The following is a 27,485-nucleotide window of genomic DNA, read 5'->3' on the forward strand; positions in this document are numbered from 1 at the left end:
GTAATATATAATTCATATATTATGATGATGACGTGAAATATAATTAAAATATATCTCAATTATATAAATAATTTATAATTATGTAAACATTTTAATATGAGATATATATTATAATTTTAGTAAGTTGTTAAAAGATATTCATAAAAATGATAATGTTATAACATCATTAGAAATGTTACCAAATGTCAAGTCGTTTAATCGAGCTTAATGTTAAGAATGTATCATTTAGTCGAACCTAATATCAATAATGTAATGTAAAGCCACTCACTTGACCAATCGAACATAATGTTTAGTCGACCCTTGTTACTTGAACTATATTTAATATGAATTGAATGTTTAATATATCTCGATGAGTCGAGCCTCAATATTTAGTCTCGTGAGCGTGGGTCAATGAGTCTCATTTTTAGTCGTGTAAACGTACATTGAGCATGGGTTGATGGGTCATAAAGTTAAGACTTCCGATTTCCTCAACACCCCCCCCCCCTCTCTTCTTAATTAACTAGTAAGGGACTCCGATCTCCTGATTTCCCGGTTTGTGTCGAGAAAGTGAAGTTTAGAAGCATCGCGTTTTGGAAGGAGATTGGCCATTTTTATGTGATTCAGTGTTCTTTTTCTTCCACCTACTGTATGATATGCAAAAGCTATGATTTAAATATTCGTGGATTGGTTGCAGCCAAGGAGGATGGTGAGCGTGACTCGTTCTTCTCGGAAAATTAAGGAGGTGAATGACGATTCGAGTAAGAAAGAAATTAGTTATCGAAAAGGCTCTTTAAGGCGTAGTTTGAGGAAAACTGATGTCTCAGGTGTGATGACATCTAGGGAAACATCATTTTCCAGAGGGATCTCTCAAAGTAAACAGAAATCCCTGAGTCTTGATAAACCAGTGTCACCGTCAAGGCCACGGATAACAAACAAATCCGAAAGACTTGAGAAACAGACACCAAGTCCTCTGAGAAGATCTGACAGGAACAAGAACATGTCAAGTTCTTCGAATTCCAAGCAATCTGTAAAAGAATTTACTCTTTCAAATTTGAGTAGGAAAAAAGATAGCTTGATACAGGTCCTGGTGGACGCTGAGAAAACTGAATCCGCTCTGGAATCAGTTGGCGTGAGACGAAAAAATATGGATGCCCGCTCTTTCAAATCTCTATTTAAAAGACAGCACATTAAGGTAGTTTTTCCAGGTACATCTGTCTTTCTATATTAACTCGCGTCATCTACTCGCCAGGACTATTCTAAATATGTGGAGTTTTTTATTTTTGAGCTCTTAACAAGTGTGTGTTCTTTTTTAAGGTTGAAATACAAAGCGTGTCTCTTTACACGTATTTATGTTAATGTTGCTGACTCTTTATTTGCTTAGATGTTGATGGGGAGCTGGAAGGACAAGATAATATATCTTACATATGCAATGGTAATAGCAGAAAAAGTGGTTGCGAGCCAATGAGGAATGGAGAAGATACTAGTGACAAATTCAGTAAAAGGGTTGTGGTAAAATGGAGAGATGAAAGTCTCAATAGAGCTTCTGATGAAGATCTTCATAAGTCAATTTGTAGTTTAAGGGGATTTGATGCAGAAATACTGGGTAATGATGCTAGTATTGATTCTAACCATATTGATTATGTCGTGGATGAGATTCCAGAACTTTGCCATGGTGATGGTTTAAAAGACAATAGGAGTAACTCAAGCGCCATAGAAACCTATGATTACTCTGAAAAGTTACCTACAAATTATTTGACTGCTACAAATACAATCTCTCCTGCACCACAAAGTTCATTTTGCATGGAGAGTTCACAGTACTGTCCTATAAGTACAGAAAGTGGTGAAATATGTTTAGAAATGAAAGGTATGCTCACAGCCCTTATAAATTTAGATTTTACCATAATGACATTGTAATGTTGTTTCATGGCAGTTTCAGAGATCGTTCCTTCCTCATCCGCTAAATGGGAAACCCCCCGTCTATTGGGAACTTGTGTGCTATGCAATAAAAAGAAAAGGTAAGTTTCCCCTGTACCATGTGGAAAAGCACAAGTTAACCTAGGGCGTTTCATCATTTTTTTGAATAGTTATATGCTCTGAACTTGGACTACAAGTGGTGTTTACCTTTCGCTTTAAATGTTTGTTCCTGAAATGTGCAAGAGATCAAGTCATTGTCTTGTTTTATTTTTCTCATGAATGATTTTTTACATTTGGTATTATGTTACCTTTCAGTTAAGTTTTCTGGTTTCTCCAGAACATTTGATTAGTTTTTTCGATCAATTTACTGTCTCTGGCTTTCTTTAGTTCCTAACTTGCCAGAGTAGAAGCTTTGTTGTAGAAAATCTCAAAAATATCTCATGCAATTTGTCGAAATGAACTTGGGAATGGTCCTTTTGGGCTTGAACGGTAATGCTAAGACTTTTTTGGCCATTGCTGTGGTCAGTTGCTGTTTTATAATTCTTCAAGTCAATAGAAGTGAGACAAATCATTTCCGAGGGATGCTGACCTGGCTGAGGGGAACACCGATACATGCTGCATATGCTTATGATAAGGGTTATTTATTTATTTATTTTTTAAATTGTAAACGAAATTTTTTTAGAATAAGAGAACAAAGTACAAATAAGCGGATGAGAAATTCGCAAACAACCCACAAAAAAAGAAAATCTGCAAAAGGTGGTTAAACTTCGGCAACTTTGTTGTCCAACTCGCGACTCTGAATTTGATCTTCTCCCAAACCTCGTCTGTAGACTCGGCTATGTCTGTGGAAATTCTTTTGTTCCGCTCGACCAAAATAGGCAATGAACTACCAAATACAAAAAACACCTAGTTCTCCTCCCGATAAGCATAGCTGATTCCAAAAGAAACATGTCCTGCGCCTTTCTTGGAAAGGTCCATTCGAAACCCAATTCCCGCAATACTTTTATCCAAATTCCGATCGTGAATGAACAATGCAAAAGTAGATGGTCTTGATCCTCTTCTTTGTTCCGGCATAGGCTACACCAGGGCAGACTTAAAGCACAGATAGGTCATCGTTTTTGCAACGAATAGCAAGTCGGCAATTTTCCCAAAGCGACGGTCCACGAGAAAACTTGAATCTTATATAGGATAGGTACTTTCCAGATATTTGTGTAGTACGGGAAAGCTGATCGGGAAAAAAAGAGTAATAAAAAGAACTAACAGAAAAAGACCCTGAAGAATCCCCCAACCAAACACTAAAATCCTCCGTGCCTAACTCCAAATGAACTGTATCTAAGACCCCTAATAGAGTGTTGAACTCAACAATTTCGACCTCGTTTAAAGCTCTTCTGAAACGCACATCCAGTCAAAGTTGGAGTTAACCGGGAGGTCCACAACACTGATGAAGTTGCTAACAAGTTTGTTAAGAGTCGTGGAGATCTAAAACAAAGATGGAAAACTTTCTTTCAACGACGAAGTGCCTCCCAATGATCTTCCCAAAAACGAATGAGGTTCTTCCCTTTGAGCACCACCCTAATTAACAGATGAAAAGCCGAGTAAGAACGAAAGATAAATTTCCAAGGGCTTCTAAAAGTCGTGTTCCTAGCCAATCCCACATCCCACCCATTTTCTTGTAGAACATAAATGCTTTTGATAACTTTTTTCCACAAAGAATCCCTTTCAACTGAACATCTCCACCACAATTTCCCTAAAAGTGCCTTATTCCTCAAACAAATATTCCCCAAGCCCAGACCCCCTCTATCTTTTGGTTTACAAACTTGATCCCAAGCAATTACATGACAATGCACCTCCCCATCGGCTCCGTCCCACAGAAAGTCATTCATTAGTTTTTCCATCATTTTTGCCACCCGAATTGGCACTTTAAAGATAAACATGAAATACGCTGGCATCACGCTCAACACCGGCTTTATCAATGTTAGATGACCCCCCTTGATAGAAACACCTTTTTCCAACTTGCTAGTTTCTTCTATAGGTTCCCAAAAATCAATATTCCTAGGATTGTCACCCAATGGTACCCTGAGATACTTAATTGACCACTACTCTTTTTTATGATTCCTGTAACTTTTACTCTAACCTAGAAATCGATTTTATGGCTTTGCATGATCTGTTATTGGCTAACTGTGGCTTGATCCATTTGTATATGCTTTTTGGATAGCATGAAGTAGATATTAACAGGTGGTCTCTTATTGTTTGTCAAACACAAGTGCATGTGGGTATCAATGCTGTTGTAGGTTGTACCGATGATGCCTTTGCCCTTGTCTACTCTGCCTGCCTGCTTCATAGCAGATGTGTTTTGTTTTAATAGTTTTTTGATCTTGTATGAGATGAGATGTTTAGATCAGCTAGATTGGTTCCAAACCTGTGTATTTGTACTTGAACATATTTTCTTTCGCCATATCCAACCTCAGGAGATGGCATTTTGTTTTTCTCCCCTGCCCTTCCCAATAAGAAAAGAAGGGAATGAGAAAGGGAACATAACAGTTTTAGCTTTACTGAGATGGATGATTTTTTGAATTTCCTGCAGGGTAAGCCATAGTTCACCAGAACAGGAGCTTTGCTCTTGCAGTGCTACATTAGATGATGGCCTAAGTAACTTTAGTGCTTCTAAGGTTGGTTTCTACTGTTTTATGAATCATGGAGAATATACTATTTATAAATTATACTTCTTCTAGATGCCAATAGTAAAGAAAAAAGATTATTTCCATTTTCATGTTGTAGTCATCCTACTTCAGTTGGCAATTGAGCATTATATAGAAACAAGTCTTCATGTGGCAATTTGGAAATACAAGTAGCTTCTGACCTATCACCCCGACCATTCCGGCTAAAGGAAGGAAGAGAGTCAGGGTCTACTGTTCTATGAGTTCCTTAGTTAAGGAGATGTGGACCTTACACCCCTACCTTTTTGAGTATAAAGAAATGAAACAAGGGATGACAACTTTAACTCTTCTAATTTATTATCTATGAGCTCCTTGAGTTATGGGTTGATCTATGCTATGGCTTTAGAGGTTTCTTAAACGGATTTAAATGACTTAAAAGGCACCCATCCTGTCTGAAAACCTGTTGAAGATTGCTAAATAACCTTCCCCCACATAGTTAAGTGATATGATCTAAAATCATGTCTGGCTGATCTAAAATCAACTTTACTGTACTAACCACAAAGAAGCTGCTTCATACTGTAATTGCTGAAACATTTTTACTTGGCATATGTTGTGCATTCGAACTCTCTACAACTTTGTTAAAAGAAAATTATATTTGTGTTTTTGGTGCTCTGACATTCATATTTGACAATATGTCCGTCCTTTCGAAGTTCTCTTGTGTGGTTGGATGATGATGATAACAATGTTTAGACTGCTAATGCTTGTTTTTTAATTCTTCAACATGCATATGTATCCGTGTGTTTTTTTGGAAACTCACTAGTATGACGAGAACATCAGAAAGTAGAGTTTTTGGCTGAATTATCTTGGGTGGGGTGTTAAGACCTTTGTTTCACTACTCTTGGTGCTAGTGTTTTCTATGTTCTGCCACGATGGTCTCCTCTGTGTGTGCCTACTCAGAGCCACTACAATATTCTCTTTCTTTAGATGTGTGCCATTTGTGTTAAGACATGTAATGTGTTGGGCAAACATGACAAGGTTTAGTAGATTAGAAGACTCCCATGTCTGACTATGTTGAGAAAAATAAAAGATGCGACTCACATGGATTTTTGTCGGAAGCTAGGCGAAGTTGGAGTGAGCATATGAACAAACTTAGGGAGCTTCGTAAATTATGTGATGAACCTGTCCACATTTCATCCTGTTTATGTGTCTATAAGGTGGAGGGAGCCTTGAAATGCAGTTTGTAAATGTGATGTGAACAGTATGGAATGTCATTTTGAAACTTATTCACCCTTGCATGAATTGATCTCCGACAATATTTTAGGAATTTGAATGCATTTTTATCTTTTTGATTTATGTGATGAAGTAAAACTTGTTTTTCTATTCATGTGCCTTGGTGTATTACTTTTAGTTTTGGATCTTTTCGCCTTTTTTCTCTTTGCATTCTAACTACAGTGCTGCATTTGGGGATTAGTCTGTATTGATGTTTATTTTTTACGGTTTTCTATGATTGCCAACAATTTTTTCATAGAACTCAGCAGTCTGTCAGCTGAATGCTCAATAATAGGAGTGGCCTTCCTTATTGTGATTATTCTGTTTTCTTGCAATGCCTTTAGGATGGAGGTGATGATGGAGCTGCTGTTCCTTTAAAATCTTTTGAACATTGTTGCAGCAGGAATCCCTACAAGGAGACAAATAGTCTAGAAGAAGCATGTGTTATTTGTGACGAAGTTGGTGGCGAGCTCCTGTGAGTAATTTTGTTTTCTAGGCTCTTTGTACTGACATTGTCATTAAATATTACTATACGAAAATAAGGTGCTCATATCTGCTTTGCATGCTCTGAAATCTTTCAACAGCCTTATTGTAAGTTCATTTTTCTTCTTTCTCAATCGTACAGATTCAAAACTCACTGTTTTTGAGCACTTTTTCCTTTCACAGTTTCACCTACCCATTATCTTGATGTGTACTTTGCCCACATTTGTAGGTGCTGTTGGGGAAGCGGTTGCAGTAGATGCTATCATCTCTCTTGTCTAGATCCTCCTCTAACTTGTGCTCTACCTGGTGTTTGGCACTGCCCCCTGTGTGTGTATAAGAAATTGGCATTAGGTGTCCACTCTGTGTCAAAGGGGGTTGAGTCTATTTGGGATGTCAGAGAAGTGAAGGCAACAAATGCTAAAGGTCTGTCATCTTCTGGAACTGTAAACACGTAGGAAACCAACACTTTATTGATACTATATAACATATACTTGTTTATAATTCTATCTTAATAGTTTCTCCTGGTTTTAGGAATGCATAGGCAGAAGCAATATTTTGTTAAGTACCATGGCCTTGCTCATGTGCACAACCATTGGGTGCCAGATACCCAATTGTGTCCTGAAAATCTAAGTTTCTTCTTCAACATTATAGCGAAAGATCAGGTCTGTTATTTCTTGCGAGTACAAGTCTTAAATAAAATGTTATGGTTACAGGTCTGCTTTTTGAGTTACTGCAAATAAGAGAACTGCCTGTCCTTCTAACCTGCAGATTGTGAGGTGGAGCTCTGAGTGGACAGTGCCACATCGTTTGTTAAGGAAAAGACCAGTTCATAAGTTTGAAGTATCGACTTCCACCGACATATCAGAAAGCCATTATGAATGGCTTGTGAAATGGCATGGCCTTAATTACGAGCATTCTTCATGGGAGTTGGACAGCGCATGCTTTCTAAGGTCATCCCTGGGACAGAAGCTCATGAGCGACTACGAAATTCGCCTTGAAAATGCTAAGAAATTAAACAAGGTACTTCACTTGACGCAGAAAATTTCACTAGACTATTGGGTTCATATTTTTATGTTTAAATGTAATTTTCTGATAGTGCATATCATCTATGGAAAGCAAATAAATCGACTTTATTAACCCTGGCATACTAATAAGTATTCATTTTATGACATTGGGACATAATTCGTGTTACAATTATCCACTATACCAAGGTCTTTTAGTTTAAAAAAGGGGCACCCAAAGCTTGAAGTAATTATGTCAGTCCATTATTACTATTGCAGCAAGGGAAATGCTTCATTACTTGCATCTCAAAGATCCTTGTAAATCTTTCTTCTCATGTAAAACGGTGTATCTATATAGTATGGACGGCGTGACAATGTTAAACCATGCATATTGGATCCTTAGATTGTTGAGAACGAGTTCCACATTTCATTCTATAATAGGATTCTGTACCTACTTGTTTGTATTGGTATTGCCATCATACAATTACATGCATACGCTCTTCGATGTTACTGCAGCATCACAAGGGATCCTTTGTCGCTCTCCCAGAGCTTGCCCAAGGTGAATCACTGGTAAATGATAGAAATTTATTGAAAAATGTGAACGACCTGCGTTACTGCTGGTTCAACTGTCAGAATGCTGTTGTTTTCGACAATCAGGTGAATGTTGTTTGTTGTAGTACAAAATTTTAATTATCACTCTTTTTTCATTTATTATGCTCAAGTGCATTGGTTAATGTTAATTAGTGGAACTTAAAATTGTTCTTTTTGGACCTTTTTTGCTTTCGTAGTAGTAGCTATTATAGCTTTCATTTTTTGGGGAAGAAAAAAAACTTTTGTGAAGAATTCAAACATTAACATTTCTTTATGGTTTGTCGGCATTACCTTTGCAGTGAAGTTTTACAAAATTTATTTTTTTGAACAGATCTATATTTATCATCAGCAAGATATTGATCATCAGCTAGAACTGTCTTTAATGTTTTTTTTGTTAAACATTTGGCTGTCATATTTTATTTCCATTTGCTCATGAAATGAATTACTGATTTCTATTGATCTCTATCTGGGACCTAGGACTCTCAGTTTAGTTCTGAAGAAATTCATAAGATGGAATTTTATTTCTTACTTGCAAAGATAATTGTACAGACATTTATAAAGCTAGAATGCCAACAACTAGGAAAGGAAAAGATAGCTATAAATCAAAAAATAATAATCAACAAATTTAGTTTAGCAAGTAGATCAAATTAATCCCTAAATATCAGTGTGTAAATCTCGTAGATCTTCAAGGATTTCCACTTCCCCTCGAACTAGGTTGTGTAGATGTTGAGTAGTCCTAGCTTGTACTTTAGTTCCTCAAGTTGTTTCCTAGGTACTGCTTTTGTCAAGATATCTTCAGTTTGATGACTTGTTGGGATGTAGTGAAATGAGATGATGCTTGCCTCAAGTTTTTCTTTTACAAAGTGCCTGTCAATCTCCACATGTTTAGTTCGATCATGACACACAGGAGTTTTTGCTATGCTGATGGTAGACTGGTTATCACTGAACAATTTTATAGACCCTGACATGTGTATGCTCAATTCATTCAGCAATCCTTTTAGCCATATTCCCTCACATATGCCTTTGATAAAGCTTTAACTAAATTCATCTTCTGCACTACTCTGTGACACTATCGGTTGCTTCTTGCTACGCCAAATAACCAAATTTCCCCAAACATAGGTGCAATAGCCCAAAGTAGATCTTCTATAGATCCAGTCGAATCAACATCAGTAAATTTCTCAACCTCCTTGTTTTATGTCCTTTTGAAGAATAAACTTTGACCGAATGCTTTTTTTTAAATACCGTAGGATTCTTTAAACTGCCTCCATGTGTTCTTTAGTTGGTTTATTCATGTAATGTCTTACAACACCGGCAGTGAAGCTAATGTCTGGTCTAGTATACGAAAGGTAGATGAGGTATCTTCCTTCGTCGACATACAAATTGTCTTCTTTAGTTCTTGGTTTTGTGTTTTGATCCATGGGAGTGTCGGTTGATTTACATCCAAGCATTTTAGTTTTTTTTCAATAGATCCATCACGTACTTCCGTGGAGAAACTAAGATTCCCTTATTCGATCTAGCCATCTCCATGCCCAGAAAGTACCCGAGGTTTCCCAAGTCTTTAATTTCGAATTCTTTGGCTAGGAAGTTTTTGAGTTTGTTGAGTTCTGCGAAATCATCTCCAGTTAGAATTATATCATCGACATAGACAATAAGGATTTCCTTTTGATTTGGGGTTGACTGTTTGACAAACATGGTTTGATCAACTTGGCTTTGACTATACCCGAATTGCTTTACAACATTTGTAAATCTGTAAAACCGAGCCCTTGTTGATTAAGACCATATAAAGATTTTTTGAGTTTTTGCAAACACTGTTGGAATTTGTGAGATTATCAAATCCATGAGGTATCTCCATGTAAACTTCTTTCTCGAGATAAGCATTCAGAAAAGAATTCTTTACATTTAGTTGATACAATGGTCAGTCAAGATTCAAGGCAAGAGAATACAACACTCTGATAGTGTTAAGTTTGGCAACTGGAGCTAATGTTTCCTATTATATGCCATATGATTGAGTGAATCCTTTTGCAACAAATCGTGTTTTGAACCTGTTAACATTGACATCAACATTCTGCTCTGTAAAAATCCACTTGCATCCCACTAGTTGTTTTGTAGCTGGTAATTTTGATATCTCCCAAGTACCGGCTTTTTCCAATGCTTGGATTTCCTCCCAAACAACAGCTTTCCATTCTGGTTCTTAAGAGCTTCATTAATAGACTTTGGAGTCTTTATTTTATTTTTTTATAAGAAACGATATTTTATTAATGATATGATAAGAACAATTACATCAGTGGACTAAAGGTCCACTATCATGAAGTACATATCACGAATTTGATTTAATGAAACACAAAAGCCCAATCTCGCAATAAATCAAAGATGGAGACATTCTTGAAGTCATCATGAGTTCCGATCCACGTAACTACTGTTATCTTATTTTTTCCCAGCAATGTTCTCTATTTTCTGCTATGTCATCAAAAATTCTTCTATTTCTTTCCAACCATACCGTCCAGCATATGCAATGAACGACGACTTGCCAAAAAGTTCTTCCCCTCTTTCCAGTAAGCCGCCCCAAATCCAGCATAATTCGTCGATGAGATTGATTTTCTGCCATTGTCCAGGAAGGGCAAAGAAGTAGTACACAACCGAGCTTTCTTCTTGGCGGAGTTCGTGCACAGCAAATTCAATGGCAAAGAGCTCGGCCGTGTTATATTTCCAAGAATATGTTTCTCTGGCTGAATCCCAAATGTCTTTTGCGGTCAAGTAGATGATAAAATTTTCGCCAATTGCAGGCGTCATTGAATTAATCAACCAAGACATGACTAGGTTATTTTCAGTCTTCCAATTTTGAACTTGACATCGCCCTAATCAGGTCGTGTCGCACTGCCCGTAAGGTGATCTTTCTTGCCACGTCCACAAACGTACATAAGGACAGATTGTGACCAAGGCAAAAAATTCCGGCCAGTAAGCTTGTGCACGTGATGGAGAGAGGAGAAGCATTGCCCATAATTTGGGTCGTGCTCACCGGCGGTGATGTAACTGTCGGTGGTATAAGCTGTACTGTACTTCGTCATTGGCCACACTCAACGTCTGATACCATGTGATTTATAAGAGAAGATGTGTATATTGAATGGAATCAAATAATGTTAATAATAATCAAGTACATCACTTATTTATACTTAACAAATTAATGGATAAGAAACTTAATCTAATCTTAACTTAACTTTAAAATATAAACAGCAGATAGATGGTTATCTAAGAACATATCCTTATTTAAATTTAAATAACCGACACTTATTATTATTTTCAGAACTGAATCTTTTGAATGAACACGTACGACACTAGAATTCTGGCTTATAACAGAATATCATTCTTGAGAAGAAAAAGTTCAGATCACATCCCCTGAATCCAAATCCTGAAATTCACAGATATTTGAGAAAAATTTAGCAACACATTTTCTTAAATTTTCTCACTGACAAGAGATTGCAATCAAGATTTGGCAAATGGAGGACCGAGGATAAAGATATATTCTCAGAAATAATTATGGAACCTGTTCCTGCCACCCCTAGACAAGGATCCATCAGCAATTTTCATAGTCTGATCTTCTCTGCATGGATGTTACTTTTGGAAAAAAGTAGCATCTCTGGTCAAAGGATCAGATGCTCCCGAGACCACTATCTGTGGGCTGTTTTTCTTTTAATTTACAACGAGAGCACTTTAGAAATTACCTTTTTGTGCTTAAGAAATTACCTTTTTGTGCCACAGTTCCTGTCCCCATTATGTTATTATTCTGCGGTGAGAATAACTTTTGCAATAACTCAAGTTGCTCCTTGCTGAATAAGCTGGAATCTGATGTGGAAGACCCTTCATTGACTGAGGCATTACTGCCTCGGCTCTCCTTGTCATGAGTCGATCATGTATGCTTCCAATTTGTGGGTTTTCTTTGAATTTTCCAGCAAGTGTCTATGTTGTGAATAGGCTTCTTGCATTTTCACACCATAACTTCCCTTTTCTTTGTAGACTGTCATTATTGATTTGTTGAGTGCCTCCAGTCTGCCAAAGCTGAGTTCTCTATAGAATTGTCGGTGGTTTGTTCCCCCAGCATCACCTTTTTCATGTTTTATTCTTTGCGGACTTCAGAGAACACTTCTCGAATATTCAGAAGTGTTTTCATCCCTAATATTCTCCTTCGAACTTCATCTAAGTTCCTGTTAAGGCCCATTAGAAACTTGAATATTCTTTTCCTTTCAACGATTTCACGAAATTTCTTCGCTTCATCCAGACAGCCCAACTGATTCTCTTCAAACACATCCAACCCCTGCCAATGGCGTGTGAGTATATTGTAGTCTTGAGTAACAGTGAGATCTCCTTGTCGGAGATCATGGAGTGTGGGTTATTTCGAAAATCTCAGATGTGTTTTCCTTACTGGAGTAAAATTCTTTGGCAGCATCCCATATTTCATGGGCTGTGCTGTAGAGAAGGGCATTTCCGCCGATCTCGTTTGTCATTGATTTGACAAGCCAATACATCACCCTATTGTTTTCGATCTTCCAGGTTTTAACTTCGAGTCATCGGTTTTTGGATGGAGATGTTTCCGGTAAGATAATCGTCCGAACCTTTGACGCAAATGTACATCATCACAGATTGTGACAATTGAAGCTAGTTTTACCCATTTAATTTGTGTGTTGTGACTAGATGTGAACCACTTTCCACAGATATGGGGTGGTTGGGAGTCCGATCCTCGCGAGCCCCCTTTTATTTGAGTCAAAAGCCTTTCCGTATTTGGTCATCGGAAATTATATTTGAGGTTTACGACCCTCTCTGATTCCATGAAGAAATTCATCAGATGAAATTTTATTTATCACTTGCAAAGAGAATTGTACAAACATTTATGCAACTAGAATACCAACAACTAGAAAAGGAAAAGATAACTACAAATCAAAAGATAATAATCAGCAAATTTAATTTTAGTAAGTAGATCAAATTAATCACTAAATGTCAGTGTGTAAATATATTATAACTTCAAGGATATACACAAGTTCTTTTATTAGTGAGTTTTTTGGCACTTTCTAATAGGGTTCATCGAGGTTTTCCATTTATTCGATAACATTTACTTTTCTTTATAATTGGGCTATAGTTTAAGTTCAGAAAACTAATGACATACATCTCTTTCCATTTTTAAACACCTTCTTTTATTTTGGTCTGATGATAATTTTCAGGAGATGTTTTTTATTCAGAAATTTTTTTACATGTGATGAATGCTCCATTATCTTCTCAAGGTCTACACCACTAACTATTTCACAGTTATGATGATATATTTCGGAATATAACACACATTCAGCGTTGACCTGACTGCAAATATCATCTGTAGAAGCTTTATCACGCCTTCAAGATTTCTCACTATTTATTTTTCTGTTTAAATTGCTGGACTCTGGGTAAATTTAATCCATCTTTGTTCTTGACAATGTATGTGTTGCTCCTTCATACCTTTTACATATCTCAGCATTCATTTTCAGGTTAGATCTCTGGAATGTGGTACATGTGGATCATCTTTGTGTTTGTGTTGGTGAAGTCTTCACCGATCCTAAAATTTAGTTCTTTGTGATGGATATAAATCTGTAATCATGCAGGATCGAGCAATCACTATGATACTCTTTATTCAGTCCATGACAGCAATGTGTCAGCCTTTCCTCATTATTGCTTCATCTGAATCATTCTCTCTATGGGAAGCCGAGTTTGCACGGTTGGCACCATCAGTTGATGTTGCTATTTATGGTGGAAACAAAGAAATCAGGAAAGGTATTAGAGCATCAGAATTTTATGAAGGAGGTTATGTAATGTTCCAAGTACTTCTTTCATCCTCACAAGCTGTTCTTGAGGTATGAACTTGATTTCAGTTTTTCTGATCAGATGTCTAGAGTTTGCCTCCTGGTTGATTGCAGAATCTATAAATGTAAATTTTCACTTGATTTTTATTGTCTTCCTAATCAAATCCCAACAATTAGCAGCTACTGCTTATGTGATGGCAGTTATTTTCATGCTTGTATACTCTATCTAAAAAATTGATGCTTGTAGAAAAATATTTTGTGATTGGAGGTTGAATAAGAATGAGGGACTAAGGGACCCTATGGTTCAGTTACATGTTTCATTGTTTTACATTCTTTTGTCTTTCAATTCAATATACAGGATCTAGATATGTTACAATGCATACGGTGGAAAGCAATTGTAATTGATGACTACCAGCACTCTATGGTACCAAATACTCTCAAACCAATCAAAACTCTTGCTTCCGATTTGAGGGTTTTCTTGATCATTGATAGAAAAGAGGTACTTTTCGCATCTTGGTTTTGATAATTTTGGTATAGCAGTTTCCATTTGTTTTAAAACAATCCTATTTTTAAGCCTCAGGATATGAAATCCGAGTACCTTAATCTATTGCCATGGCTTGATTCTCATAATGATTTTCACAAAGTAAGGTGCTTGAACTTTTACAAAGACGTCGATTCTTGTAAACTGGAGAAATTGTTGTGTTGTACTTCAATTGAGAGCACTTCCGAAGTCTCCAAATTTGTTGAATATTGGGTCCCAGTTCAAATATCAAACTACCAGCTTGAGCAGTATTGTGATGCGCTTCTTAACTCTAATGCTCTGCGCTCTAGTTCAAGAAGTGACTTGGTTGGGGCCCTCCGCGACATTCTTCTTACTGTCCAAAAGGTTTACTTGGTTGTTTTCTTATCAATTACGTTCTCATATATATTATCTTGTTAATCTATTAGATGCCATATTATTCTTATTTCAGCATTGCCAAGCACATCTGTGTTTTGAAGTAAATGCTCATGACCACTGTATCATGAACAACGAGTTCCATTTCAATTAGTTGAACAACATTGGTTCAGCTATTGCCACTTTTAATACGTCATTGGAACTTGTGTAAAATAAATTGTGGCAGTTTTAGCACATGAGATGCATGGACAAGAAACTTCGAATTTTATGTTACACATATTCTTTATATGTATAAAAGTTTTGTGATAAATCAAGTTTTAAAATTTGATTATTTTCCATTACAGTGTTGTGATCATCCATATCTTGTGGACACCTCTATCCAAAAAGCTCTGTTTGCTGAGCAGCATCCTGTTGCAGAGATTTTAGAAATCGGGATAAAATCAAGTGGGAAATTACATGTTCTCGACTCGATGCTTTCAGAGATCAAGATTCGAGGGTTACGAGTAGTGATACTTTATCAGGTATCTCTAACAAATAACATGTTCTTCGAGAATGAACAGATTCAGTTTCATTTTTCTACCTCATTTTTTGCTTGTTTTTTGGGTTTTTTTTGTTTGGATGTGTATCATTTTCTTTATTAAAAACACTTAAATCTTGGTTTCGATTATCATTGATGCTTTCAGATGATTGTTGGCCCTGAAGGGGCAACAATTGGAGATATATTGGATGATTTTTTACGCCAAAGATTTGGTGAAAATACTTACGAACGAGTTGATGCAAGGGTTACCCGTTCCAGAAAGCAATCTGCGATGGATCGGTTCAACAAGAGGGAAACCGGGCAATTTGTTTTTCTTTTAGAAAATCGAGCTTGTTCTTCTTCCATCAAACTTTCATCTTTGGATCTTATCATCATATATGATTGTGACTGGAATCCAGCAAATGATTTGAGAGCGCTTCAGAAGATATCAATTGATTCAAAAGCTGAGCAGATCAAAGTTTTTCGGTTATATTCATCATGTACAGTTGAAGAAAGAGCCCTTGTCCTTGCGAAGCAAAAACCAAATCTCGATACTAGTTTGCAAAATTTAAGCTTGGCAGGTCGGGTCACATATGACACTTTGCTCATGTGGGGTGCTTCCTATCTGTTTAGCAAATTGGATGAGTATCATGCTGTAAGCAGCAGTATTGACTTACGAGGTTTGTCCGGACAACTGCTTTTGAATGAGGTCATCATGGAGTTTCATGCCATAGTATCTGATAATTGTGAAATTTTTTATATCAACCCTCTCATCTCAAAAGTTACTTTGCATGATGGATACTATAAATCGAACTCTCGGAATTTTGGTGAAGCAAAAATTCAGTTGATGGATGGGGTAGAACCTTACATATTTTGGAGAAACCTGTTGGATGTCAAAAATCCACAGTGGAAGCATTTGAAGGGCCCATGTCCACAGAACCGGAAGAGAGTTCAATGCTTGGTGGAACCACCTAGGACATTTGGTTGTGAGAATAGTGATGATAGTAAGAAACGGAAACAAGCGGTGAATGATAAAGTGGATCCATCATCTGCTCAAGGTGACCTGTCAGAGTATCCAATAACTCAAATTGCTGGTTACAAGGCAGGTAACCGTTACATCCTTCATTACCCAATGTTTCGTAATTTATACATTTTGATCATCGTTCTCTCAGTTCTCTGAATTATGTAGTCCCTTCTACATGGATATTGTTTTTCAGAATTTGCACACTGACTTTTTTGTTTGGTGATGCAGCGAATTATATTACTGTGGCCAGTAACCAATTTCAGACTTTGCCAACATATAATTCCACTACAAATAATAATCCAAATTGCATGTTTGGACAGAGCTCTTTTCCTGCTGGGGTTGACACTTTCGAATCAGAGGAAAGAATTTTGTTGATCCATAGGCAGAAGCGCCTCCATAGTTTTCTGCAAGGAGAAATGACTAGAATATGCCAACTTCTTAAAATTTCGGTACTGTTCTTTTCTCCCATCTCTTTCTTCAATTTTCCAGGTGTTAGTGTTGGAGAGACTACGCCACATGGAAATATTGCAAGAGTGGAGAATGTTAATTTAGGTGCTCTTTTGTTTTAATGTCCATGTTTACTATTACAGTTGACAATCAACTGTGGAAATAGTCTGTTGCTTGTGGGTTCTAATGGGAGACATAACTAGTCACATCCATTCATCACTATTTCTGCAACATACTAACCCACACCCATCCAGACTCACTGAGCATGAAAGCTCCTTCCCTCGTAACAAAAAGTTCAAGACCATCTCTCAGTGCCAACCGATGCTTGTGTATGTGAGGGGGGAGGGTGGAAGAGATTTTCAGAAATTGGTGTATCAGTGTAATCTTGAGTAGGTACCGTACAAGTAAAAATCTATGTTTGTTGTTCTTGCTAAAACTAAAAGGCCAGTGGATCCTTTACTCATCATTTCTAGGCGTCTAGGCCCTGTAAACATTTAACTGTCTGTTTGTGTAAGAGAGAGAACTTTATATGTATCTTAGTACGAATTTTTTTCTTTGACGATTTTTTTATCTCTCTATCCTTGATGATTAATTAGTTCTAAGGAGATTTAGCTACGTTTGAGGTTCGTCCTTCACACATTTAATGTTTTTTAGAGAAATAAAATAAATAGAAGAAGAGAAGAAGAATGGTGCAGAAAATTTGAAATAGTATATATAATGATGATTGATCTGGTATTATAATTGTTCAACAACTCAAGATAGACTACAGTAAAATAAGGCATAAAACCCTCTGCAAACAAGGCGAATGTGCATGACTTCTAAAAATACTGGGTTTGAAAAAACATTTAATTTTAGGGTGAATTGCCCTTAAATCCCCGAAGAGTCCCCATATCAGGGATTTTTCCTTCTCAATCCCAGGCCAGGAAAAATCCCTTACATGGCCGTATTATATGTTTTAACTCCCTAAACATACCAATGTACTCATTTAACCTCCAATGGATCACGTGACTTCATCATCTCTTCTTCTTTTTTCATTTTCATTTTCATTTTTATCTCTCTTCTGACTTCTCCGAGAGAAAACATGTTGAAAGCTTGAAGCCTAGTATGTGAAAATCATAACCCTTGGAAGAAAATTGTTGAAGAGCATAAAATCGAAACTCTTGAAGCCATGTTCGTTTTGAAGCCGTGTACTCTGAAGAGCATAAAATCTCTGTTGTACTCCGAAGAAAAACCATTCGAGACCCTTGAATTCTCTTCGTTTTGAAAATCCAAAGGTTAGGAAGGTAAATTCTTGAAGAGCATAAATTTTAGAAGCTTGCATCAACACTTGCTGGTTTTATCTTACTTGATAATTGTTGATTAAACGAGAAGATCCCTCATTGTTGTAGAATGGAATATGGGGTTGGGTCTTCTCCATTCTTGCATTTTTGTGTACGTGCAATTGCAATGGTCAACTGTTTGTGATCTCAATTTTCAGTAGATGTAGTTTGGAGGATATATCTCAGAGTCTTTCGAAAAAATATGTAGAAATTAATCCTCAATCTATGTCACTACAATATCAAGCTCCCCAGCACAAGATGTATGTGCCTTCAACGAAGAATATGATGTTCTTAATATGATCCATCTTCACATGTGTATGAGACTGAGTTTGATCGAGTTGAGGGAGGAGAAAAAAGACCAAATTCGAGGAGGCTTAAATATGGAGTGGTAAAATATATTGGATCTTTAATTTTTTTTTTGATGAATGACTTTGCTGGTGTCCTCAGTACAACGAAAAGAACTTCAAGGAGCACAATTGCAATGAGATAGCATATACAACCGAAACAACAACATATTTGTGGATGAAGACGCCCGTCGTGGTGTTGTTATCAGGGAGGTGGTGATTAAGCTGCTGAGTTGAAGCATGTGTTGAGGTCGATGATGATTGTTGAGGCGTTGAGTAACGGAAACTCTGATTCATAGTTGTGCTTTTGCTGGACTTTGATTTTATGTCAATTATTTCACCATGGTATTCATCACACGGTGAAGATCACGAGGACAAATGTAACAATACTTTCACGGTCGAGTTGCACGTGGTCCATCATGTCTTACAAACATTTTCCCCAAACCACATTGGGTGCGTACTTGAACTCCATCATGCAACCACAATACTTTTTAAAGGAGATGACATGTTGCATAACTAAAGGATTTTGGTGAAGACAACTTCAAATCTAAGTTTCAATGGGAGCTATTCTCTGGACCGTCTATAGTGTTGACTGAAGTTTGGTTGGTCAACATTCAATAGTTTTTTAAGTTGATGAGAGAAATATGCTTGTCTAAAGCTGGAAGTGTGATGAGCCAAGACTTGATTGGCATATCATTAGCCTCATACTGGTCAACATGATCATTCTCACTGGGTGCAGCCTTCCTGTCATATATCTCTTCTTCCTTCCACAAGCAATATGCATCAAACATTTGATACCAAACAAGATGTTTAGCACCATCCAATTTGATCGAATTTGTTGGAAAGGAAGTCTTGTGAACCATCACTATGGATGCTTTCTCGCTGTTAGAAATGTTCACATATGTGTTTTCAGGCATGGTGTAGGAAGTAAGAGGATAAATGATGAAGTCAGTAGCGGAATATCTTTTTCCTTGGTTTCTGGTACCAAATTTGATAAATTGGATGAATCAGTTTTCATATATCTCAAGGGGGTGTTTATGCAAAGCACATACAATCGGTTATAGTCAACTGTACAATCGATGAGGCAATCAATTAAAATCAATAAGACAACTAATATATCCTGATTATGATGTTGGTACATCAAATTGTATCTAAATGAAATCTAATAATGCATTATGTTATAAAAGCTGAACATGTGATTTGTTATTTAGACAATAAAGTTAAACATATTTTCAAGAAAAAATAGTTCCGAAGCCATGGAAAAAACAAATACAAACATAACCTATTTTTCAACTTCCGGAGTTTAAAGGGATTTAATTGTCTTAACGAACTGGAATTATCAAAATGACATTATTTTCTTGTAATTTATGATATCAATCTGCGTAGCCATTAGTATTTAATGGCTCCACTTTGCATCCTATGCAGGTTGATGTTACGGAAACAACGAGAAGATTTCTGGAATATGTCATCAACAATCACGATGCCAGAAGTGACTCACCAGCAATCATGCAGGCTTTCCAATTATCTCTGGTCAGTACATTTTCTGATTATAACCATACACAGGACTGAATTAATGGTTTTACTCGATGTTGCTTTTGTTGATTTCTTGTTTTTTCTTTGGAATCTGGAATATGCTCTTTTTAATTGAATGGAAAAGTGTACCTATGCCAATAAACACACAATTTTGGTCTGAAGATGGCAATATACGTGTCTGGAATTATTGTAAAATATTGTGTGGTACATGGTGTGATATAGATACTTACATACCATTATGAGTTTTTATCAAGCTAGTTGTTATTAACAACTTTCTCCAACTTTCTTCGCTGTAAAGGATTAAAATGTCATGTATTTACAAATGGCCTCAAACAAGAGAAGCAAGCAAGTATAAAATTATTTATTGCTGATTGCTCATTGTAACGTTGTTTTCGTCGAAGCCTCAAAATTTTATTAATGAGGGATCTAATAAATTTTTTGAAGCGGTATGTCAATGATAAAATGTATATCTAGTTGCTATTCATTTGTGCTCTCTCGTTGGTTTTTCCATCTGTTTTAATATATCGTATTCATTTGTCTTTAAAAATCTGGGGTTTCTTCTTTTCTTCTAATATGCGTGGTGTTGTGCCTAACACTCTCAAATAGTGATTGATTGCAGTCATTTTCTAAATCTCAATTTAACTACCGATGATTTATATTTTGTTGTCAATGAAAGTAAATTCTGGGAAGAAAGTAAATGAGTTATATCTGTATGGCCTCGGTAGAGAGGAAGGTATGCGTATTAAAATGACATTTACTGGTGAAATATGTACCTGCCCCAGCTAGCATAATAACGGAACATATTGAGATCTGGCATCTCATAAATGAAAAAAAATTGTAATATTTGTTTACCAAATTCTATTTAATTGTCTCTTGGTCAATAGTAATCTAGTTTGGGAACCCTTTTGTGCGACATGTGTGCCCTCTTTTAGTTTTTCCTATCATCTCTTGCACTCTTTAGTTTGACGCATGACAGGTGATGATATCCCAAGGAGTAGATGATGTAGTGTTTTTTCTTCATTGTCCTCCAATTTTTCATCAGTGTGCATAAATATGTGGATACACGAGCTTCTCTGATTAGATCCTCACTTAAGTAAATGCATTCTTATCTACTGTCTTACACAATAATGCACACCTTGAAAAGTTGGAGAACTCTTTTGTTTGCAAGTGTTGGGTTGCTGCCTTGATCTCCCAGCAGAAAGTGGACAAGAAGCATTCTTTCCTCCTAGCAAAACAACATTTGAATTATGAATGCACGGAAGAGCAAGTGAACTCAGTTTATTCAAAGATGCATTCTCTGATATGGATGTATTTGCAGCGTTCAGAGAACGCTAATGACTCTAGAAAAAATTGCTTGCTAGCTGATGAAGTGATCAACATAGAACCATCCAATATTAGTGAGGGGCTGCCACTCAATTCATCATCTTGTAAACTAAAAAAGGTGAAAATAGATATTGAAGAAGAGTTGTTTGAAGAGCATCATGCAGCCCAAATTTCCTTGGACGAGAAACTAGAACGGATGGTTAAAGCTGCTGGAAATGAAATACAACATGAAATGAAGAAAAAATTGAGAAAATGTGAGAAATTGATGAAAAAACTTAATCGAAAGCAGGAGGAGGAAGTGCGGGAGTTGAACAGAACTTTGGACGAGCAAAGGGTCAAGTTAGAGGAAAATCACAAGTTGGAGTCGGCTGTTATACGTTCTATACATGATCAAGGCTCTGTAGCAATTTTCAAGCTCAAGATTTTGGATGATAACTTCGCAAGGAAACTGGAAGAACACACTCTTTTAAAGGACATGCAGCTTAAAAATCTGAAGGCAAGGCATCTAGCCGCTTGGGAAGAGGAGAGTCAAAAGGAAGCTAACTGGCTAGCTGAAGCAATTGCCTGCTCCAGTGAACTCAGGATCATTAAAGGACCACAAAATCTTGGTTCCCAATCTAATGGTGATGCTGGATGCTCTCAACGGAATTATGTGTCACCATCTGATCCATCTACTAGTGCACTAGCTGTGACATTAGGCTGTAATGATCCTTCAGCAACCCTGTGTAATTTAGAATCTGTTAATTCTGACAATGAAGTGGGGATAATGTCCTTGGAAAGATTACCACCTGTTGCAGACAAGCAGCTTAACCACTTAATTCATTCCAATGATGCCACCAGGGAAACTGGTTCTGCCAACCTTCCTGTTTCTGGAGAATTAGTATCTTGTGAAATTCAACTAGAAGAGCAGAATAAAGAGGCGTCGAATGAGTTTCTCAGAAATGTTTCTGACAAAGTTGTTAGACATTTCGATGATGTGGTTTTGCGTAATGCGTCTACTGAAGGAGACTTAACTGGCTTGCCAGATTCTGTGGTGAACCAGATAGATAGACCAGATGACATGACTGATAGTGGCTTGTTGCTAAATCATGTATGTGCCTTTTCCCTTGATAAAGTACGCATTTTCTGCCTTTTTTTTATAATGTATTGTTCCGTGAACATCTTTCAGTCCTCTTATTTGGAAAGCAAAAAAAAGAACAGCGCCAAGCAATGGAAGATTTAGGCAGACTCTAACCTATTAATATAATATTGAAATCCCGTACAGAGAGGGTATGATGATTATCTCTAAGATGCTAGAGTTAAAAAAAAATTGATGTGAAACTTACAATCCAAAAAGAAAATAGAAACTCAAGGAAATAGGAACTATGAGTTGGGAAACTTGAACAAACCACCACTTGGCCTAGAGAGGCACTCTTGACAACAGATCCTCTATAGCCAACCAAGGCAATCACTCAAATAAGAAAAAGTGTGTCTTCTGTGATAAATATTTATAAGAAATGACCAACAAGGGAGCTAACTGCACCACAAGGATGTTGGTTGGCCACATGAAAAAAACCAATTAAGTGAAACAGTGCTTTGAATGCAAAGCTAACCGACCTTTACCATGGGGGCGAAGGGGTAACAAAAGATTTTTGTTATATTGTGCTTCCTGAACTAGTGTTTCATATGATATTATTTTGAAGTCGGTAACTAAATTTATCTGGAAATATCCACCTATACGTAATCCTTGACTTTGATGTTACACCTGTGGATTTTCTTGAGTATATGTAATGTGACACTGCAGATTGATGGGTAAATATGTGACCAGGTACCAGAAGACGAAATTCACCAACATTTGGTGTCTACAGAAGTGCAAGACCGAGAACCAGCTGTTGAACTTCCAAGTACTTTACAGATTGATGTAGCAACCTTGAAACTCGTTGACACTGCTATGGTCTTTCAGTCCAATCACGAAGAATTTACAACTGGTAACCACGAGCTGCTACATGCTATAGTGGTTGATGCGTCTCTCAGCTGTGATCAGTCTCATCTGACTGAAACGGAACATCCAATCCAGAATAAAAAAAGAAGCCCCTCTCAAAGTGCTGGGGCTGGGGAGACCGAAGAGCTATTTGATGTATTTATTTCTCAAAGTTGTGAACCTTCCCAACTACATGACGGTCACCTGGATCTAGGACCATCAAGTAGAATTAACAGTGACCAAAGTATTGAGATGTTTGCCAAATCCCCAAATAACACGGCTATTGTCGGAGCAGTGGTCAGTACAGCTGAACTTCCAAATCAAGCGGTTCAGTTGAGACTAGATTCCAGTCAACTTCATGGTCCTAAAAACCTTCTTGTCCATCCTATTCAGCAAGTAGCTTCTTGGAATTCAAATCCATCTTCTCTTGGGGAACCACTTGAAGATGAAGTAGAAAGACTACGCAAAGAAGCGGAACAGTTGGAAAAAACCCATGAGGATGTTGTTTGTGTCTCAATTTCTTTTTGATCATATTCCTTGTGTTTTATACGTGGAAGTAATAGAACGTTCTTTCTTACAGATGTCACAGCTTAGATCAGACTGTGAGAAGGAGATGGAAGAAATTATTGCTCAAATACGGTCTAAATATGAAGCGAAAATCAAGGATGCTGAAGCAGAATTCAGATTGAAGAAGAATGAAGTTGAAAAGAACCGGAACATAGTTCTCATGAATAAAAAATTGGCTGAGGCTTTCAGATCAAAATATGTGGATCTCAAGGCTTCTAGTCATCCTGGATCGCAGCAAGGTATTTTTTTTTAATTTACCCAACCCTTTCAGAAGTGCAACGATTTTTCTTAGCTAAAATCTTTACTCATGCTTCATTCTTGTAATTTGAATTCTGAATTTTCTTAAGTTGCATTTGATTGAGGTATTTGAAATCTATTTGGTTTGTTTGGATGAATTTACATGACGTGAATTTTTCTTTTATGGGTTAACTTGTAATTTAATTGTCTATTTTAAATGACTAATGACTAAATATTAATATTTGGGTATTAATAGACATTGAATACATTGAATTTCTTCCTTTTTTTTTTTCACATTCTCGGTTCTACATTGCTTTACTATAATCATTTTCCTCAAATTATTATTTATTACTTGTTGAATTATTAATTATCGAATTATTATTTTTCTTTCTTTCTTACTTGTGTATTTCTTTATATATATGAATGTTGAGTTTATTTTCCTATATGTCCTCTATATTATACATTTGTTTTGTTTTATGGGGGCTAGGTGTTTTATGTGTTTCTTCTTGGTTGTTTATATCATTTCATACACTAGCTTAAATGGCTAATTAATATTTCCCCACTAATACATTGAATTTTCCGTGAGAAAATTTAGTTAACCCTCCATCAAATTTTATTTTATATTATTAGAATTTATTAATATAATTGTTGTGACAAATGATAATTTATTAAATTCTTCTCAAATTATTATTATTAAAATTTTCTCATGAGAAAATTTTATTAAGTCGTTTCCTCTTGATTTAATTTTCCTCTTGATTGAAAATCCATCAATTCTCAAATAATTCATTTTTTATCCCACATGAAAATGGATTTGAATTCACACCAATACCGGATTTATTTCGAATATAACTCAATTAATATTATGTTAATTTAACTAAATTAATAAAAAATGAATTTGAAATTCTTCTTAAATAAATTAAGTCTGGCAATTGATGGAAAATTTCAAATGTGGTTGCAAATTATTTGAGAAAAATTTATTTAGGGATTGAGATGGGAAATGGGAAGAACCGTATTTAATTATTTTTGTTTAATTGACGACACATGTTAAAAAATGCCCTAACGTGATACTTTATTTTAGTTTTAATTTTTAAAAATTGTGATTTTTAATTAATGTGTCAACAAGTATCCAAAGCTTACATTTCTCTACAAGTGTCTTTAAAAATATATCTGTCATTTTCCTTATGGTGCTTTTCCAATGAAAATGGATGTTGAGAGCTGGTGGATTCTAGGTGTTCTTTTGTAAATTTTTCTAATGTTTTATTTGCAGTACAATTTGATTAGTTTGATTTTTTTTTCAACTTTATTCTTACAAAGAGAAATTAATGAGAAAATCAAATAGAATGAAAATTACTTTCTACTTTTGAATTCAATGTATGAGATAATTTTTTTTTTTTTGAACCAAGATAATCTATATAATAAATATGGATTATAGTGATAATTTATTAGCATTTGTTAGAGATTAAAACTTTTACATAAGATATTTTTATCTGATTATTATGTATTATTTTATTTTCGTATATGTTTTATTAGACATATTTATTTTAGTGATATTATTTTAAAATTTTATTTCTCATGAAATTAATAGTCTTAATTAACCAAAGATCTATTCTGATACAAAATTAATTATCTATAATTTGTAATTCTAAAAACCAAGCATAGAAAGGTAAACAAAATCCACAAGAGGTTAAAAGTTAGCAAAAGCACAATTGAATTGAACTTGATAACAATTTTAATGGTTTTATTTTAACCATAATATGCTAATTTTAGTTAATTAAGAGATTTTTTTTATTATCGTTTGTCATTTTGTGTGATCCATTTAAGTACATTGTGGTTTGGGCCTTGGTAAAATCCATTACTCTATTAATTTATTTTTTTGCTTTTCCTTTATGAATGGTATTTGGATGAAATTTTTTTTTCTGATTTGATAGAGTTGTTATCATGTCATAATCACGCTAATTGAAAAGTTTGTCATGTGAACAAGTGACCATACATGTTTATGGTCATGATACTATTTTATATATTGTGTTTTGATCTGTTTAGATTGACAAATACTCTTAAACATGGTGTTTTCAAATGATTTTAAACAATATCTAAATTTCGTGATTATGTTTCGATCGTTAGTCAGCCACATGTAACGGATGCGCACTTTCCTAGTTTATACAAATATAATATTAATTGACATGGATTTGAAATGCACCCTATATGATTGTCGTCTGAAATCCAAGTTTGCAATCAAATCTCAAATCAAAATCCTTCAGATTCGCTCAATTCAGGAGTAGCAGATGCCATACTCAACTCATAACCATCCTGAAGTTCTGTTATTTTGTCTAAATAAGCTTCCAAAGTGTTCTTGTTTATTTTTTGGATCGAGAATGATCATCTATTCTTTCTAGAGATTTAGTTATTCATTGGGAATCTCTCCATGGTTATCGTCTCAATCTGTTTGATAAGTTTTTCACTTGAACTCTCTAATTGATTGCCTGTAGCAAGTTAAAAACTCGAACTACTTTCTCGTTTTCTGCTTTCTAGTAAATCTTGTTTTTTTAATTGATTAAGCAGACCTTGGGGCGGTTTTGAAACTTTAACCAAGATAAATCATCTAGTTTGGTCATTTTTTATTTTGTACCTTATAGTGCGTATATTAGTCATGATATCAGGCAACTCTGACATTGGGCATTTATGTTTTTTATGTTTTCATTTCAGCTTTTCCATCTGGTTTCATGCCTCTGCCTTCAACAAGACTTCCTTCTGCTGATTCAGCGAGCCGACCTCCCGGCCAACAGACTGCAGCTCCATTTCAACAAGGTATGCAGCTACAGAAACCAATCCCAAATTCTCTATCTTCCCCTGTTGCCAGCCAAAACGTAACAGCTCCGCCACCCTTACAAGCTGTACCACGTACAGGGCCTCAAATCTCAGGCTGTTCTTCGAGATCCTCGGACATAAGTGGCATTACTTCTGCAATTAATCTTCGTGTTGGTAGAGAGAGATATTCTCCAGCTCCACACCTTCAATCTTTCACACCTACTGTGCCACCTCTTGTCGGTGGTCAGATTCGTTCTCCAGTTTCGCACCTTCACCCTTTCAGATCTGCTGCACCACCTCATGTTGGTGGCGAGACTCATTCTCATGGTTCACACATTCAACCTTTTAGACCTGTTGCACCAACATCTACAGCTCATCATAAAAAACTCCCCAAACGAAAGTACAGACGCCTAGACGAGCTTCCCTAGTGCAGCTTCCACAATGGTTAACTTCTCTAATGCCTTTTCTCAAAACATACACGAGGATCAAAGTGGAAACCCTCGACCTATGTCTATCCGCAATTGACTTGAGCTGCCATCTACCAATGAATCTTGATGTATCACCTTTACCTGGCGTGGAAATAATTTTTGGCTCTTGGAACCATCGGACTTTGAATCTCTTAACTGCATAGTAAGGCACAGTACAATACATCCTCTTCTGCTGCTCATGGGACAAAGACCAAGAAGTAGCCTAGAACCTTTATCATACTTCTGATGCTAATTAGGAACACATTGTTCGCTGATTTGCTAATCGTCATTTTACTATTCGTATTAATTACCAAGCTGCTGATTTCAGTGTCTT

The 27,485-nt window shown here is 36.2% G+C and overlaps 1 protein-coding gene across 7 annotated transcripts; it reads left to right on the forward strand.

Moving 5' to 3' along the window:
* Window positions 1-464: 464 nt before the first annotated feature.
* LOC140979515 (uncharacterized) lies at window positions 465-27,485 on the forward strand. Of its 7 annotated transcripts, XM_073444943.1 has the most exons (21): window positions 465-1,184; window positions 1,361-1,843; window positions 1,910-1,994; window positions 4,478-4,562; window positions 6,164-6,294; window positions 6,532-6,725; window positions 6,834-6,964; window positions 7,071-7,322; window positions 7,820-7,960; window positions 13,516-13,764; window positions 14,072-14,212; window positions 14,288-14,599; window positions 14,953-15,129; window positions 15,292-16,231; window positions 16,378-16,598; window positions 19,685-19,789; window positions 20,961-22,229; window positions 22,923-23,579; window positions 23,656-23,881; window positions 26,583-26,684; window positions 26,784-27,485. In XM_073444943.1, the coding sequence occupies exons 1-21, from the start codon at window positions 683-685 to the stop codon at window positions 27,110-27,112; spliced, it is 6,732 nt and encodes a 2,243-aa protein (XP_073301044.1). In that variant the 5' UTR covers window positions 465-682; the 3' UTR covers window positions 27,113-27,485. The 7 variants fall into 7 exon arrangements, with proteins under 7 accessions (XP_073301044.1, XP_073301039.1, XP_073301040.1 ...); XM_073444938.1 differs by having other exon boundaries at window positions 26,583-27,485; XM_073444939.1 differs by having other exon boundaries at window positions 22,923-23,576; window positions 26,583-27,485.

The sequence above is a fragment of the Primulina huaijiensis genome, chromosome 6, assembly GCF_012295235.1.
Source record: "Primulina huaijiensis isolate GDHJ02 chromosome 6, ASM1229523v2, whole genome shotgun sequence".
Taxonomy (NCBI): Eukaryota; Viridiplantae; Streptophyta; class Magnoliopsida; order Lamiales; family Gesneriaceae; genus Primulina; species Primulina huaijiensis.

Coding starts and splice junctions, on each gene's coding strand:
- LOC140979515 (XM_073444938.1), top strand. CDS start 683: ATGGTGAGCGTGACTCGTTCTTCTCGGAAAATTAAGGAGGTGAATGAC. Junction 15,130..15,291: donor GAGTAGTGATACTTTATCAG/GTATCTCTAACA, acceptor TGATGCTTTCAG/ATGATTGTTGGCCCTGAAGG. Junction 23,580..23,655: donor AAAAAACCCATGAGGATGTT/GTTTGTGTCTCA, acceptor TCTTTCTTACAG/ATGTCACAGCTTAGATCAGA.